Consider the following 17,443-nt stretch of genomic DNA (forward strand, 5'->3'; position numbering starts at 1 on the left):
AAGTGCCTTCAATTACCTGATAAGTAAGGAAGGCAGATCGATCAGCACAACAGTGTACATTAGCACCTGTATCAACTAACCATTCATTGGGTTGATAGATCAAGTTTAGTTCGGGTTTGAAGGTAACAAACCTATCGCTGGTGTCGTCACTAGCAGTCACGACATTTACTTGTACCTTGGTGTTGGACGTATTGCTTTGGTTCTTGTCCTTTCGCTTAGGGCAGAATTTGGCATAATGTCCAACCTGTCCACATGCCCAGCAAGGCTTAGGTTTAGTTCCAGTTTTCTTTTGAACCTTTGGGTTGGGTTTCATCTTGTTCTTCATTTTCTTATTTTTGAATTTCTTCTTGTCAGATGAGACTACTACATTCGCCTTTGGAATAAAATCCATAGGCATTTTTGTATCATCATTTTTATGTTGCTTCCGATGTTCTTCTTCGATATTTAAGGCAATCATCAAATCTTCGAGAGAGATTTTACCTCTCCGATGTTTAAGAGTCATGCCAAAATCTTCCCAACTCGGAGGCAATTTTTCGATGATTGACAAGACCTGAAATTTTTTAGGTAATGACATATCTCCTTCAGCAAGACCATGAATTTGGACTTGGAATTCATGTGTCTGCTCTATCACAGATTTGCCTTCAACCATTTTGAAGTTTAGGAATTTTGCCACAGTGTACTTTTCTAAACCAGAATCTTCAGAGTTGTATTTTTTATCCAAAGATTTCCACAGTTCTTTAGCTGAAGCGGTTGAACAGTACACATCAAATAGTGCGTCTCAGAGGGCAGATAGGATTCTCCCATGGCAAAGATAATCCCTTTGCTTAAACCTCTCTAAGGTAGCACTACGGACAGGTTCCTCTTCATTGGGTGAAGGAGGGTCTGTTTCTATAACGGAGAATAGTCCTAGCGTAGTAAGCCAAAATTTCATTCGTTGTTGCCAACGTCTGAAGTTTTGCCCAAAAAATCTTTTGGGTCGGACGCTAGCCTCATCAGACCCCGTTACCCTATCGTTCATCATGTTTATTGATGCTACAATCAATTCTCTAAAATTGTAGTAATTGTAATAGAACTAATTACACTAATGCAGTAATCTATAATTGCACCAATAAATGACGAGCATGCAATAAACGTTAATAACAGTAAGGGTTAAGAAATTGTGTATCTCCGGTCGAAGCGTCGGATGTGCCGACTGTCTTTAGAGAATTGATTGCCGCCCACGGTGCAGAGGCTCTCCGGCAAAATCCTCCCAAGATCTGACAACCGCTCGCGTCGCTCGTAGGTGCACTCCAAAACGAGCGCCGCACTCGGACTCAACCTCAGATCGCGAACCAAGCCTCAGAACTCATAACAAGGCAGAACAAGGGGAGAGAAGAAGAAGCTGAAGGCAGAAGAAATGCTTTGCTTCGGTGTGTTTTTCAGAAGGAACGAAGAAAGTGTATTTATACACTTCGAAACAGCGCAAGCACCAAAGTGTACGTCGCTTTGCTCCTTCACGCGAACAGAACCGCGTCTCTTCGTTCACGCGGACAGAAATAGTGCGTCGCGCTGTTTTGATTCCTCACGCGGCGTGGAAAAGGACCGAACCGGAATAGATAAATCAGGCAACAAAATCGAATGGAGTGAACCAAACCGGACTGGCAAAAACAGACCGGGCCGCCCGTAAGCGCGAGGCCCACGAGCTGGGGATTTGCACCCCCCCTGCGCGCGATAATCGCGTATGTGACGCCCGGTTTATGGATTTCCGGCTCGAACCCCCTAAATCCATTCGATTTGGGCTTGGCCCGCGCATGCGTGTAGGCCCCCCTTATCATTGCTAAGCAAGGATGGAAGGGTTCCATATATAAGGCCTTCCAAAGTTCTTAACTTGGCAATGTGGGACTAAAAACTAAAGGGAAGGGAATAGTTTGAATTACAATTCAACAAAGAATGGCAATAGGGTTTTAGTAGTGGCCTATTTGTTTTGGGAGAAGGGAATTGCAATATATATACCTATATATATAAAGCAACTTATGGGTCTTGGCTAGGTTTGAGCCCAGCTAAGCCCCTACTTACAATACGCCCCTGGACCGGGGTATTATGTGGTAGTCAGAGTCAAGGGAGGTGGCAGCTAGCATGTCATTCTCCATGATATTTTGTTATTCGCCCGGCACTAAGACCCATAGTATGAGGACGACCGGCCCGTGAGCTAGTCGGACCTACTAGGGTTTGTTATTCACCCAACACTAAGGCCCTATGTATGAGGATGACCGGCTCATCGACCCATGAGCTGGTCAAACCTAGGAGACTTAGTGACATTCCTGTATTAAGACATCTATTTTTGACAGGTTGTTATGATTCCCTGACTATGTTATCTGCCGAGTGTATCTCGGCCAGACTTATAAACTGGCCAGCTGTATATCCATCCTTCCCTTAAGCTGCTTGGTTATGAATTGGACACTGCTTGAGATCTGCTTTGGAAGTAATATAAAGCTAAGCCCCCTAGGTCTGGTCGGTCATTTACCTGACCGACCATATACCGAGATGCTTGCTTCTTAGGAATGGAGAACTGAGTTCCTAGGTATTCGATCAACACTTTAAGTTGATCGTCTGTATGAGAGAAGACTCTGAAGTGAGAACTTGAGATTTAGAAATTCGACCGAGTTTATATGGAGATTTGCTTTATACTCATCTTTGGTGCATAGAAGAAAAGGGGACACTGAGCTGTGTAAATCTAACCGGAGTTATTACTGACTGGATGTATGAACGAGTATTGCATATAAGAAAACCCATATGATCGGCCGGTGGGGTTGTCAACCAATCTTATGCTGGAAGACCTGTACTGAGTAGGAGACCCCCGACTGGTAGTATGACTGGGTGGCTCTGTGGTAAGTCAATCATCACTTAAACATGGTTGGCTATCAACTAGTCGGATATATGATAGTTGTTTGAATGTAGGAGTGAAACGCTAGGTACCCTTGGTCCGACCAGCTCATAGTTCGGTTGTGCTATACCGGTTTATAGTCCGATCACCCTCATACTGAAGGCCTTAGCACCAGGCAAATAACAAAGCCTCGTGGGGATTGACATGATGGCTGCCACATTCCCTTGACTTTGACTACCACGTCACCTTGACTTTGACTACCACGGCATACCCGGGTCTGTTCGTAACATCCCATATCACTTCCATTATTCATAAACCACTTTTTGACTAATTAATTTTAAAGTAATCATTCAATAGCCGACCGAGTGTAAAGGATGTCCGACCTACCTTATAGCCGACTGTCCATACGATCGGTCGGGGTAAGAGGATCCAGCTTCTCACTTACAAATCTTCCAGCATATAACTAGCCGACCTTAATATCGGTCGACCCTATGTGTTTTCTCACATGACAATCCTCCTTTATATAGTCAGTCGGTAATAATTCTGGTCAGATTTATACAGTTAGCATTTTTGTCTCTTACACAGAAGATAATTGTAAATCAATTCTCCTTCTAAACTTGGCTGGACTTCTAGATCTCAATCTCTCAATTCGGTCGACCAGTCCTAGGAAACTTAGTTTCGTGTTACTTCCCGAGCAAATCTTCTACATCACCCGGTACATAACTGAGCAGCTTAAGAGAAAGACAGATATACGGTTGGCTGGTTTATAGATCTAGTCGAGATACGCTTAGCAAGCAATATGGTCAGCGAATCACAACAACCTGTCAGAATAATAACCGTTTGTCAGAGAATATTCTTCTATTATAATATGAGCATTTGTTGGAATCTTCTCCGAAGGTGATTACACCTCCCATCACCCGATAAATTATGACAACATATTCTTTATATGATTGTCATGCTTCATACATATTCATTTATCATACATGTATATGAAGTTGGTTATGTTACTTAGGTATTATGAGCAAATCTTTGTTGATCCCTAGTGAGTTTATTGATCACTATATAGTATATGTTAGTTTCAGATTAGGTTGGTTCCAGATTGGGTATGTGTATTCATTATGTCAGTTATGATTATGTGCATTGATTATGTCATATATGATCATGTTCTTATTTCCCTACTAAGACTGTATGCTTTGATTTCCATATTTTATTTTGATCATGCATTATCTTGTCTATTACCTGCTGAGTCACTCATTCTCATCACCCCATTTATGTATTATCTTTTTCCTCAAGTAGAAGATAGATGATTATAAAGTTTCTTGGAGCATTCTGTCTGTTGGTCCCATGTCACATCCGAGGATGGACTTTCCTTTGCTTTTTCTTTTGCTTTTGTGCATGATTTTTTTATGGTTTTGGAATAGTGGTAATTAGATTTGGACTTGGTGTTTGGCCTTGTGGCTAATTTACCATTTTTGGTATTTGTTGTCTTTAAGTCGTGTTGGCATGCACTGTATCATTTTAGAGTGTGTGACTTTCCTATGTCTTCCACTGTGTTTTCTATCATAACCTGTGGGTTGTATATATAATTGTGTGGTTGTTGATCCAACTGTGTGAGCTGCATATTAAATTGTGTGGTTGTGTTTTATTTTCAGCCATGTGAGTTGTAGGTTATTATATTTGTACAGCCGAGTGGCTATGTATCCAGGTTTTATTTGTCACTGTTATAGGAGAGATGTTGCCCGTTTATCGGGCAGGGACTCCTCTGGGGCGTGACAATCGTCACTTCAAGGAATGAGGTCGTAGGACATGTGGAGCTTACTTATAAAGGGGCATTTATGATGGACAAGACAATATAATCATTTCGCTCAAAAGTGTTTTCTCACGTATCATCCGTGCAGTACTCAACATATCAAGTATTTGACATGCATTTTTCCAAGTAAAATAAAGTTAAATGAGGACATTAATAAGGAGTCAAATGAGGGGCTAGTCAGATCAGATGAGCAGGCCAAAATGAGACTCGGGTCTAGTCAGTCGTCCAAGAACCTCCTTCGACTAGACTTGAAAGGGAGGCTAGTGATTCGGTGTGTTCTGAGTAGACCCCGAGGTAACATAAAAACGATGGTCAAGATAGGGTGACAGTCAAAATCAAGGTGAGGTGACAATCAAAGTTAAGGCGAGGTGGCAGTCAAGGCAGATGAACAAGTCACCCTCACCAGGGCTCAACTCCTCATCCCCCAGCATTAAGGCATTCCGAATAAACTTGGTCTACCTAAATATCTGGTCGAGCTTAAGGGGCTTAATTCCCATTTCACATGTAAGAAGATTCTCAATCTACATCCGGCTATCCATAGTGCCGCCCGGACTAAAGTACCGGACGAACTTAAGGGGCCCAACTCCCCATTTCTCCACAAGCATGACTCCAGATATATTCTCGCCCGAACTAAAGTACTGGACGGACTTAAAGGGCTTAACTCCCCATTTCTCCAAAGGCAGGGTCCTAAGTTTATTCTCACTCAGACTAAAGTATCAGACATACTTAAGGGGTCTAGCTCCCCATTTATCCAAAGGCAGGGTTCTAAGTCTATTCTTGCTGGGACTAAAGTACCGGATGGACTTAAGGGGCTCAACTCCCCATTTCTCCAAAGGCATGGTTCTAAGTCTATTCTCGCCTGAACTAAAGTACCGGATGGACTTAAGGGGCTCAACTCCCCATTTCTCCAAAGGCATGGTCATACATCTATTCTCACCCGGACTAAAGTACCGGACAGACTTAATGGGCTTAGCTCCCCATTTCTCCAGAAGTAGGGCTCCAGATATATTCTCACCTGAACTAAAGTACTCGACAGACTTAAGGAGCTCAGCTCCCAATTTCCCCAGAAGTAGGGCTCCAGATATATTCTCACCCGAACTAAAGTACTGGATAGACTTAAGGAGCTCAGCTCCCCATTTCTCCAGAAGTATAGCTCTAGATATATTCTCACCCAGACTAAAGTACCAAACAGACTTAAGGGGCTCAGCTCCCCATTCCTCTAGAAGCATAACTCCAAATATATTTTCACCTGGACTAAAGTACCGAACGAATTTAAGGGGCTCAACTACCCATTTCTCCAAAGGCAGGGTCCTAAGTCTATTCTTGCCCAGATTAAAGTATCGGACGGACTTAAGGGGCTCAGCTCCCCATTCCTCTAGAAGCATGACTTCAAATATATTTTCGCCTGGATTAAAGTGCCGAGCGGATTTAATGGGCTCAGCTCCCCATTTCTCCAAAGGTAGGGTCCTAAGTCTATTCTCGCCCAGATTAAAGTATCAGATGGACTTAAGGGGCTCAGCTCCTCATTTCTTCAAATGCAAGGTTCTAAGTATATTGTCACTCAAACTAAAGTACTGGTTGAACTTAAGGGCTCAACTCCCCATTTCTCCGAAGGTATGGTTCTAAGTCTATTCTCTCCCAAACTAAAGTACCAAGCGGACTTAAAGGGCTAAGCTCCCCATTTCTCCATAGACAAGGCTCCAGGTATATTTTCGTCTGGACTAAAGTACTCGACGGACTTATGGGGTTAAAGCTATTTACTTATATGTTAGTCTCCCATCATACGATCAAATAGTTACAAGGCTGGCCGGACTACCTCCAAGAGATAATATTGTTAGAGAATTCTAATAACTTGTTAAAGAATAATAATTACTCACCAGGGAATATTAGGATATCTAACACTTACATGAAACAAAACCTTCTTAGGAAGGTGGCTACTCAGCCTCTATGATTACTATGGAGGTTACAAGAAATCATTCATAGGTAAGTAACGGAAGATTCCTTGGACAACGGTACATATTCTAGATTGTACACATTCCTTTTACCTGACGTCTTCTAATCCTGAATATTCCATGTCACCTCATTATTGCGAAGGTATGAGAGATGATATAATAGGGGGATTTTCTCCGTTGACCAAGTACGTGACGCTTCGCTTGCAAGCCTTACGCGCACACATTTACTATTGTTCATCGTTTTCTCCATTTTTTGATCATCGTCCTGACTTCAGCGTCGGAGGGTCTGTGCCAAGAACCCTTTCCTTGGTTCTTGCTCTAACGTCTTGTTGGCTCTCTCTGGTGTATGCAGAAAGGAAGGTCAGGTGTCATCTCTCTCTTAGAGCTTAAAGTCTTTGCCCCCAGGGCGTAGCGCAGACGGTGTGCGCATGGTATCTCTGGCGTAATGGTCAGGGATCGATTCTCAGGAACTGACGACCTAGGGTTTACCCCGCCATGCGCCTATGGCCTGTGTACCTGCATGAACCTCCCTCCATATCCGTGGGGTCGGCACTGGGGGGGCCGCTAAGGTAGCGGATCTATCTTTTTTCTTAGAGCTTAAAGTCTTTTCTCAATTAATGTCGAAGTCATCTGCTGAGCGCATTATCTTCCTCACTTTCAGACCGGATTAGTAATAATATATTTATTAAATTTAAATAAAAAGTAATATTTTAAATGTTTATTCCAGGAAAAATTAATTTTATTTAATTTAACTTTTAGTTTTAAATGAATATCAACAATATTCATTTCATTTGGTACCCAATTATAAACAAAAATGCACTCAAAATGAATAGAACAAAGAATTAGCATTAAAACTTTATCTCTTTCATTACATCTTATTTATTAAGAGTACACTAAAATATTTGAATTTAATGATTAATATAATGCAGCCATCAATAGCAACTCATATAGTCATGTGGAACATTTTTACCAACGGACAATGACCAAATCACTCGGTATACATATAGAAATTGAAGAAAGACACTAATGTTTTGTTTACCTAGAAGAGCGAACGAGGAATGGACGAAACCAATTTAGAGGCGTGGAAAAAGAATAGAAAGGGAAAGGAATCATTTCCTTTCCAAATTTATTTATCAGGAAGATGGATATATACGGTGTAATTTTTTGAGTTAAATGTGTATATATGTAAATTTTTAGTTATATGGTGTAATTTTCTGAGTAAAAAAACATATTAGAGTTATTTTTTTCATATGTGGTGTAATTTTGTGAATGAAAAAAAAATACATATATCATTTTTTTCCATTCAATGCTTGCCATCTGATTTTAAGATAATCAATTTTTACTCCAAATCTATCTATTGATGGATTGAATTTCTCTTTCTTCTTAAAATTTTAATAAAATAAATAACAAAAAAAATTTTATAGTAAAAATATTTCTTTAAATTTACTTTCCACTCTTAGTAAACTGGACAACAACACATAATGCAGAACCAATATTAAGTTAAGCCGACAACACATAATTATATGATGATTTATTTTATTTAAATAAATTTTTTTAAAGTTACTTTTATATATATATATATATATATATATATATATATATATATATATATATATATATATATATATATATATTATTTATAGATTTTTGTTCTATATTGATATTAATGTATTGTTAATTAAGACTTTATGCTATGATTTTTTATTCTATTATTCTAAAATATAAAATTTAAAAACTCTTTTATTTAATTTAATGTTTTTTTAATTTTATTAGAAAAATTATTTTGTATGGTAATATGTTTTATTTATAGATTTTTGTTTAATATTGATACTAACTCATTTATTCGGTGATTTTATACTATAATTGTTCTTATACTATAATGAGTCTTGTATTAAAGTTTTACCAAAATGAATGGTTGTACGTAATTAAAAGGTACTTTGATTTTGATTTTTTTTTTCAAATATAAACTAGGCAAACCTACTGACCTTTTATACAAATTTAAATCCCTTATAATGTTTTTCCTTAATTAAATTTCGGCAGGCACATATTGAATATATCATTTATTAAATTTTAATTAAAATTCTAAAATAGCAATAGCATTTATAAACATTTAAATAAAATAGTACTATTTTAGATGTTAAATTAATAGAAACATTACTTTTATCATCATGCCATATGAAAACCCATTTAATTCATTTAGTTTTATGTACTATTTAGTTTGATATTTAAAATTTATAGTTTAAAATTTTATTTTAATTTATATGAAATGTCTCTATTATTAAAATTTATAATTAGTTATAAATCAATATTTTACCAAATATGAAGTGGGGTTTGTTTAAAAATTTGCATGCGTTCACGTTTATGGGCCCGAAAATATTTGTGGAAGAAGATTAAAGTTAATCAAAGATCAATCAATTAATTTCGAATATAAATTTCTTTGCTATATATATATGGGTCATTAATTATTGAAATCACTTTAATCTCTTTCCTATTATTTCCCCATATTATCTTACTAATAATACACTAAACTTCTTAACTTTTCATGTAGATTAATTATTTTCTAAGATAATTAGAACATGGCCGACGATTCGCCGATCGAACAAGTGCGACTGACGGTTCCTCCGACATTGCAAGTGCTAACCATCCGCACATGGCTCGTCGGCATTCCACTCTGCATCCTACAGACGGTGTTGGTCCGAATTGGCATTTTCCGACGGCAGTTGATTAGCATATCATCCGTTTGTATTGACATCAGCCTGCTCATAGTGGGGAATCTGTTAGCCAAGGTTCTGCCGGAGAAATCAGTGAGAATGCCGGGAACAAGGTGGAACTTTTCGCTGAATCCAGGCCCCTTCAATATCAAAGAACATGTCGCCACCTCCATTCTTGTCAACTCAAGAGCAAGTCCCGGCTTTTTAAACATCAGCATAGCCAAGATCTTTTACCGTAGAGAAATTCAACTTTGGCCGGCCGTTCTGTTGGTCACATCAACTCAGGTGCCAAATTTCTTTCCCCCCCTTAGGGGACCCTTTGATATATCCTGTATTTGTAATATTCAATATGTTGATCGGATTTATCATAATCACTTATATCATTTTACCCTTCTCTTATTGGAGCAATGCATATGAGGCAAGGAAGTTTCCACTGTTCTCGACCAATATCTATGATTCCACTGGTCATACATACGATGTCTCTAGAATTGTAGATCCAAATACTCTCTTATTTGACAGCGAAGCTTACAACAACTACTCAAAAGTGTACTACAGCACATCGTTGATTTATACTATAGGGTTTTGTCTTGCTCTATACACGTCAACTATTTCTCATATCGCTCTCTTCTATGGGAGGTTCGCACTCATTTTGTTAATTACTGAATTAATTATTTAATTTGTAGTCAGTTCAAGTACTGATAATATGGATTGATTACCTGCAGATCATTGTGGCATCAATTTAAGAAGGCGTATAAAGATGAGGAGCAAGATGTGCATGCAAGGCTAATGAAGCAAAACTACGAATCTGTTCCTCAGTGGTGGTTTTACTCCATGTCGCTCTCGATGATCGGAATGGCAATTTTGTTCTGTGAAGGCTTTGGAGGTCAAATTCAACTTCGTTACTGGGAACTTTTATTGGCATGCGCTGTCGTGCTTCTTTTCCTTCCATTGGAAGGTGTACTCTCAGCAAGTACTGGTTCGGTGCGCACTAATCTATACCATTACCATGAATTTAATTTGTAGTTGATTATTTTAACTGACTAGTAATTATTGGCATGTAGGGTTTCGGTTTAGATTTGTTATTGGAAATCATAATCGGATACTTGAATCCAGGCAAGCCTTTAGGCAACATGGCTTTCAGACTATACGGTTCTGAGGCCCAACAAATGGCAGCAGGTGTCATAGCTACCTTCAAATTAACACACTACATGAAGGTTGCTCCCAAAATTGTTTTTTTTATCATGGTAAATCAAATTCATTTTCTCTCATTAATTACTCGTTACATTTTCTTCATCATTAATTTGATTGTGTGTTTTTCAAAACGATGATGGCGCAGTTTGTAGGCACAACGTGTTCATGCTTCGTTGATTTCGGCGTAGCATGGTGGATGCTGCACTCGGTAAATAATATTTGCCAACCAGAATTGCTTCCGATTGGAAGTCCTTGGACATGTCCTAGTGAAAGAGCAACATACATCAGTGGGGTGACATGGGGGCTTATTGGACCAAGTAAGATATTTTATCCTCATGGCATGTACTCGTCAATCTTCATCTTTGCTCTTATTGGACTCGTGGCACCTATTCCCTTGTGGTTATTATCACACAAATACCCTGAAAAGAAATGGATTACACTCGTCAATTTTCCAATTGTATTTGGTGTGGCTTCTGCTTTTTCCTTGGGCGGACTTGCTGGTTATTGGAGTTGGTTTGCTGTCGGATTGCTCTTCAACTACTTCATCTTTCACAAATATAAAAAATGGTGGGCGAGATATAATTATGTGCTGTCGGCTGGACTTAACGTTGGTTCTGCATTTTGTATTGTTTTACTTAGTCTCTCTCTTCAATTATTTGAAGATGTATATGGAGTGAATTGGTGGGGATTAGATAGTGATCATTGTCCCTTGGCAAAATGCCCAACAGTGCCAGGCGTTGTTATTGAAGGATGCCCCATGATAAAGTGACTATGTTTAATATCATTAAATTCGAATAATTCAGTGTGCTCCTGATGAATGAAAGATTAATTCTAATTCTCTGTTCAATTTGATATTTATCCATCTCTTCTTTTGGAATTTTTACTTTGCATGAAATGCATTTTTGTTTCTAAGTTAGTACCAAATGAGATAACAATGACGATTTTAAATAAAAAGAAATTTTTTAATTTTTCTAATGAAAAAATATATAAAAAATTAATTAACTAAAAGTAATTTTTTCTGAATTAAACATTTAAAATATTAATTTTATTTAAAAATTAATAAATGCTATTACTCTTTTAGAATTTTAATTAAAATTTTGTAAATCATATATTTGATGTGCGTACAGGAAAGGAAACGTACACAGTAGGTTTTAATAGCTTAATATTTATTCCATATGGCTGTTTTCACTATTTTAATATTTATTATTTGTTATTGTACACAAGAGATACTTACATTTATTTAATTAAAAAGCCTTGGTGTGTTTGGTGTTTGTGGACTAGAAATAAATTTTTTAATTATCTGACAGTCAATTATAAATTAATTTTATGATTTATTTTTTTTAATATAATCATTTTTTACTATAATAAAATAAGGATAAATCAATTAAGACGTTAATCAATCAAGTTAGGACATGCTGTTGGGAGATCAATATGACATTACATACATCTATGATAATCTATATTGCACCCAACTCAATATAGGAGATCAATTTAACATCAAATACACCATGATAATTCATATGGCTTCCACTAACATAATCAAGTTGATACTCCGATGAGGAATTTCCATAATAGGTCTCGAGTTCGAATGACGGGGGTTATCCCATGCTAGGCTCCCTCAACTAGGAGGTCGTTCGGCTAGCCAAATGACCCATGTGATTAACTCTCTTCCAATGTGATGCTGGAGGTAATCAGAAGGTGTTACATGGGTAAGGAGGTCAATGGTCCTATTGAGGTAAAGGTCAAAGTCAACGAATAGGTGATCCCCGATTATGCATACTCTGGTGACACCATATTGACCCGACTCCATGTAGATCGGACTCCAGGAAACCCTGACTCACATAGATTCGACTGCACGCAACTTCGACTCCACGAGGATAATCACTCCAATTAACCAAAATAACACATCCGATTGCTGATAATTAAAGAGATGAGTTGTTGATTGCAGAAGACACGAGCACCATATATGTTGCTCCTCGAAGAGCGCGAGAAACACTGACCATTCAATTCGAGAAAGGTGAGCAACATAGAATTTATTTCAGGGAATGTGGGTAACACCAGTATGGATCTCAGGACACCGAGGGCACAACGACAACCCTATAAAAGGTAGCCCACTCTGACAAACACAAGTACATACGCACATATCCAAAACCCTAACTACTACAATCCTTCTTCCATCTCCCCTGTCGGAGACTGACTTAAGTGTCGGAGTGGCTATGCCGAGGAACCCTCGACCATCATTCTAATCCTATATTTCTAGTTTTCTCTCCCCAAGCTTTAGTGAATCTCTCTACAAGTCCTCGTTGTACCACTGTGATCAACGACTGAGTCAACATCGACGTCAACTCACCAATGGTTCATTCGTCGATGTTTTCAGGTAAGATCAAATTGGCGTCATTTGTGGGAACACTGAATTAAGGCTTGAACTGAGACAGTAATATGGATGGCATTGGAAGACCTAATGTCATCACCATGGTGAAAGAGGATTTCGATAAGTTGATCATGGCGACGGTGCAGGCGGTGTTGCAAGGACAACCCCAAAAGCCAACACCGCCTGCAACCAACCATTCGATTGATATACCCTGATCCAATCGACTGGAATGGCGCAAGGGCCTCATCAGAGGTTGACCTAGTCAACAGGAATGCCTTAAATTGCGTTCCCCACTCGAATCGGTACGTCAGCTGTGAGGGAGCCTTCGTTGGAATCCTCTGGAGAAATTCCACGTTGGGACCCTCTGAAGGGAAAAGCTCCTATATCTGGCGGAGAGAAGATTCACCAAGGCCCTCCATTCTCAAGGAACATCCTCAAAGATGAGTTGCCATGACATTTTCGAGCATTGCAGATCGGGGAATATAATGGCATGACCGGCCCCGAGGACTACCTTTGTAAATTTGAAAATGCTTCCCTGTTACATCAATATATAGAGACATCAAATGTTGAGTCTTCTTGATGACTCTCTCGGGCTCAACGCAACTATGGTTCAACCATCTTGTGGCTCCCTCCCTTAGGACTTTGAGGAATTCAAGATCGTGTTCCTACAGCACTTCACCACCAATCAGAGATATCAAAAGATTGTACATGACCTATTCGCTCTCAAGGAAAATCCTAAGGAACCTTTGAAAGAATGTCTACAATGGTCTAATCGGGTAACCATAGAGGCTCGTTCGGTTACCCTGGAAGTGTAAGTCAGTGTCTTCTCACAAGGCCTAATGGATGGGGATTTTTTTTTGGATCTATGGTAAAAAAAAACCTAATCAATTTTGATGCCTTACAATCCTGGGCTATCAAGTATATTCAGGTAGAAGAAGCTCAGTCTGCCAAAAGAAAGGAAGCCCCGACTCTGGTGCCTGTCTCTACCTAATCGGACCTCAAAGCTCCCCCTCTTCCTTTACGAAATCAAGAATGTGCGACCCAACAAGGAGAAAAGGTTGTGCAGACAGTGGAAGTTGCTACAACCCCTGCGTTTGAAATAGGTCAAGAGCTTTTCGAGGCGTATCGTTATTACGTCTATGATTAATCGGAGACTCATCTACCTAGAAGTGCCAGTAGTATGCAAGGGAATTAAGACGAGCAGCTAACGAACAGAAAGTCAGACGAGGTCAGCTGAGTAATAGAAGGTCTCCTGAGCCTTATAAGCATTGTCGTCATCTTGATCGTGATGATAATGTTGAGCATCATTCAGATCGACGATCTTGCTCTCCCCTGGGAAGCCCCGAGGCTCCTCCTTATCTCATCGGGGGGTGGATCCGGCAAAGGACAAAGATAAAAAAGGCAAAGCCAAGATTAATCCCTGAGGGACTGTGAATATGATCTCAAAAGACCCTACTGATGGAGATTCCACTTAAGCCTTAAAGACTCATGGTAAATTATTGGAGAGTTATACAATCAGTACTAGTCGATGAAATGGAAAATGCCTTTCAATTAGCTTTGAGTAAGAGGATTTGGAAAGGATAGAAGTGCTCGATCATGAAAACGAGAGGGGGGGTGGTGAATAGGGGTGCAAACGAACCGAGCCGGTTCATGAATTTTCTGGGCCAGCTTGAAAAATATTCGATTTGTATTCGAAATTATTGAATTCGAGACAAACTCGAACATATTCGATAATTTTTTCAATTGAATCTGAACCCATAATATTTTTTTCGATTGTTGTTTTCCTTGGTTATAGCAATTTGCATCATTGATATTATTGCTTTACATATATCGACATGTTACCTTTGATGAGTCTCTCTTTCCATTTGCAATTGCTCCCTCAGACACTCCTTCAGATAATTAAGGCACCTTTCTAATTCCCCCTAATAGTATACTTGAACTCCCACATGCTGCTCCAACAAGACATACACAAAGTCCAAGGGAAGATGAAATTTTGGGCTCTACTCCATCTCCACCAATTGTTGCAAACTCAACACTTAGTAATGTTCTGCTCTCTAGTCCTGATTCTTATCAGCATGACTACTCATCTCCGAGTAGATATGATGATGATACTTCTCGTCGTATGCTTCCTCTAAACGAGATTTATGCTCGATGTCCACCAGTTTCCACCCGTTATTCTCTTCCTGGGGCTTTAATTATTTTTTCAAGTTTTGTTGAACCAACTAGCTTTACATAGGTAGTCAAAGATCCAAATTGATGTACTGCGATGTTTATAGAGTTTGATGTTCTTCTCCACTGCCGTGATGATTTGCAGGCATGATGGTAATGGATAGTAGAGAGACATGACATACGAGTATAGTAACTGCCATGATGATGTACATGCATATAAAACTTCCATAAATGATGATAGGAGTAATGACTCCTGCTAAGAAGCCCACATGTTAATTATTACACCTGATTTTCTTTCCAAACTAGGCAACCACAATTGCCACCGCTGACATGTTATTCATTTATTACACTTGATTTTCTTTCCAAAACAAGCGATCACAATTGCCACTGCTGACATGTTATTCATTTCTTTTGCATGTGTTTATCTCCAACAGCTAACCATCCTTGCTAACTAGACCTAGACCTGTATCTTTTTGCTCTGGATAAGTTCTCCTCTTCTCGTGGCTGCTTCTCTCAATTGTAGTTCTCCTTCTCTTCTCGTGGCTGCTTCTCTCAATTGTAACTTTTTTCCTTCTCCTTCAGTTTCCTGTACAAATGGAGGATTTTCAGTTTCCTGCACAAATCGAGGATTATCCGTTGTGACTTTAGTGTATCTCTCTACAAGTCCTCGTTGTTGATTGCAAATGGGTATCGTTGCTTACATATATCGACATGTTACTTTTGACGAGTCTCTCTTTCCATTTGCAATTGCTTCCTCAGACACTCCTTCAGATAATTAAGGCACCTTTCTAATTCCCCCTAATAGTATACTTGAACTCCCACATGTTGCTCCAACAAGACATACTCAAAGTCCAAGGGAAGATGAAATTTTGGGCTCTACTCCATCTCCACCAATTGTTGCAAACTCAACACCTAGTAATGTTCCGCTCTCTAGTCCTAAGAAAGATCCAAATTGATGTTCTGCAATGTTTATAGAGTTTGATATTCTTCTCCACTGCCGTGATGATTTGCAGGCATGATGACAGTGGATAGTAGAGAGACAAGACATACGAGTATAATAACTGCCATGATGATGTACAGGCATATAGAGCTTCCTTAAATGATGATAGGAGTAATGACTCCTGCTAAGAAGCCCACATGTTAATTATTACACCTGATTTTCTTTCCAAAACAGGCTACCACAATTGCCACCGTTGACATGTTATTCATTTATTACACCCAATTTTCTTTCCAAAACAAGCGATCACAATTGCCACTGCTGACATGTTATTCATTTTCTTTTGCATGTGTTTATCTCCAATAGCTAACCATCCTTGCTAACTAGACCTAGACCTGTTTCTTTTTGCTCTGGATAAGTTCTCCTCTTCTCATGGCTGCTTCTCTCAATTGTAGTTCTCCTTCTCTTCTCATGGTTGCTTCTCTCAATTGTAACTTTTCCCTTCTCCTTCAGTTTCCTGTACAAATGGAGGATTTTCAATTTCCTGCACAAATAGAGGATTATCCGCCGTGGCTTTAGTGGATCTCTCTACAAGTCCTCGTTGTTGATTGCAAATGGGTATTGTTGCTTACATATATCGACATGTTACTTTTGATGAGTCTCTCTTTCCATTTGCAATTGCTCCCTCAGACACTCCTTCAGATAATTAAGGCACCTTTCTAATTCCCCCTAATAGTATACTTGAACTCCCACATGTTGCTCCAACAAGACATACACAAAGTCCAAGGGAAGATGAAATTTTGGGCTCTACTCCATCTCCACCAATTGGTGCAAACTCAACACTTAGTAATGTTCTGCTCTCTAATCCTGATTCTTATCAGCATGACTACTCATCTCCGAGTAGATATGATGATGATACTTCTCTTCGTATGCTTCCTCTAAACGAGATTTATGCTCGATGTCCACCAGTTTCCACCCGTTATCCTCTTCCCGGGGCTTTAATTATTTTTTCAAGTTTTGTTGAACCAACTAGCTTTACACAGGTAGTCAAAGATCCAAATTGATGTACTGCGATGTTTATAGAGTTTGATGTTCTTCTCCACTGCCGTGATGATTTGCAGGCATGATGGTAATAGATAGTAGAGAGACATGACATACGAGTATAGTAACTGCCATGATGATGTACATGCATATAAAGCTTCAATAAATGATGATAGGAGTAATGACTCCTGCTAAGAAGCCCACATGTTAATTATTACACCTGATTTTCTTTCCAAACCAGGCAACCACAATTGCGCCCGCTGACATGTTATTCATTTATTACACTTGATATTCTTTCCAAAACAAGCGATCACAATTGCCACCGCTAACATGTTATTCATTTCTTTTGCATGTGTTTATCTCCAACAGCTAACCATCCTTGCTAACTAGACCTAGAC

At 39.0% G+C, this 17,443-nt stretch overlaps 1 protein-coding gene across 1 annotated transcript; it reads left to right on the forward strand.

Moving 5' to 3' along the window:
- Positions 1–9,201: 9,201 nt before the first annotated feature.
- LOC122048128 (oligopeptide transporter 1-like) lies at positions 9,202–11,296 on the forward strand. Its single transcript, XM_042609731.1, has 4 exons — positions 9,202–9,449; positions 10,059–10,317; positions 10,398–10,580; positions 10,673–11,296. The coding sequence occupies exons 1-4, from the start codon at positions 9,202–9,204 to the stop codon at positions 11,294–11,296; spliced, it is 1,314 nt and encodes a 437-aa protein (XP_042465665.1).
- Positions 11,297–17,443: the final 6,147 nt, after the last annotated feature.

This window comes from Zingiber officinale, chromosome 2B (assembly GCF_018446385.1).
Source record: "Zingiber officinale cultivar Zhangliang chromosome 2B, Zo_v1.1, whole genome shotgun sequence".
Classification (NCBI taxonomy): domain Eukaryota; kingdom Viridiplantae; phylum Streptophyta; class Magnoliopsida; order Zingiberales; family Zingiberaceae; genus Zingiber; species Zingiber officinale.

Bases quoted from the DNA above. Each gene is read 5' to 3' on its own strand.
- LOC122048128 (XM_042609731.1), top strand. From the start codon at position 9,202: ATGGCCGACGATTCGCCGATCGAACAAGTGCGACTGACGGTTCCTCCG. The intron at 10,318-10,397 runs GTGCGCACTAAT...ATTGGCATGTAG, and splicing joins TCTCAGCAAGTACTGGTTCG to GGTTTCGGTTTAGATTTGTT. The intron at 10,581-10,672 runs GTAAATCAAATT...ATGATGGCGCAG, and splicing joins AAATTGTTTTTTTTATCATG to TTTGTAGGCACAACGTGTTC.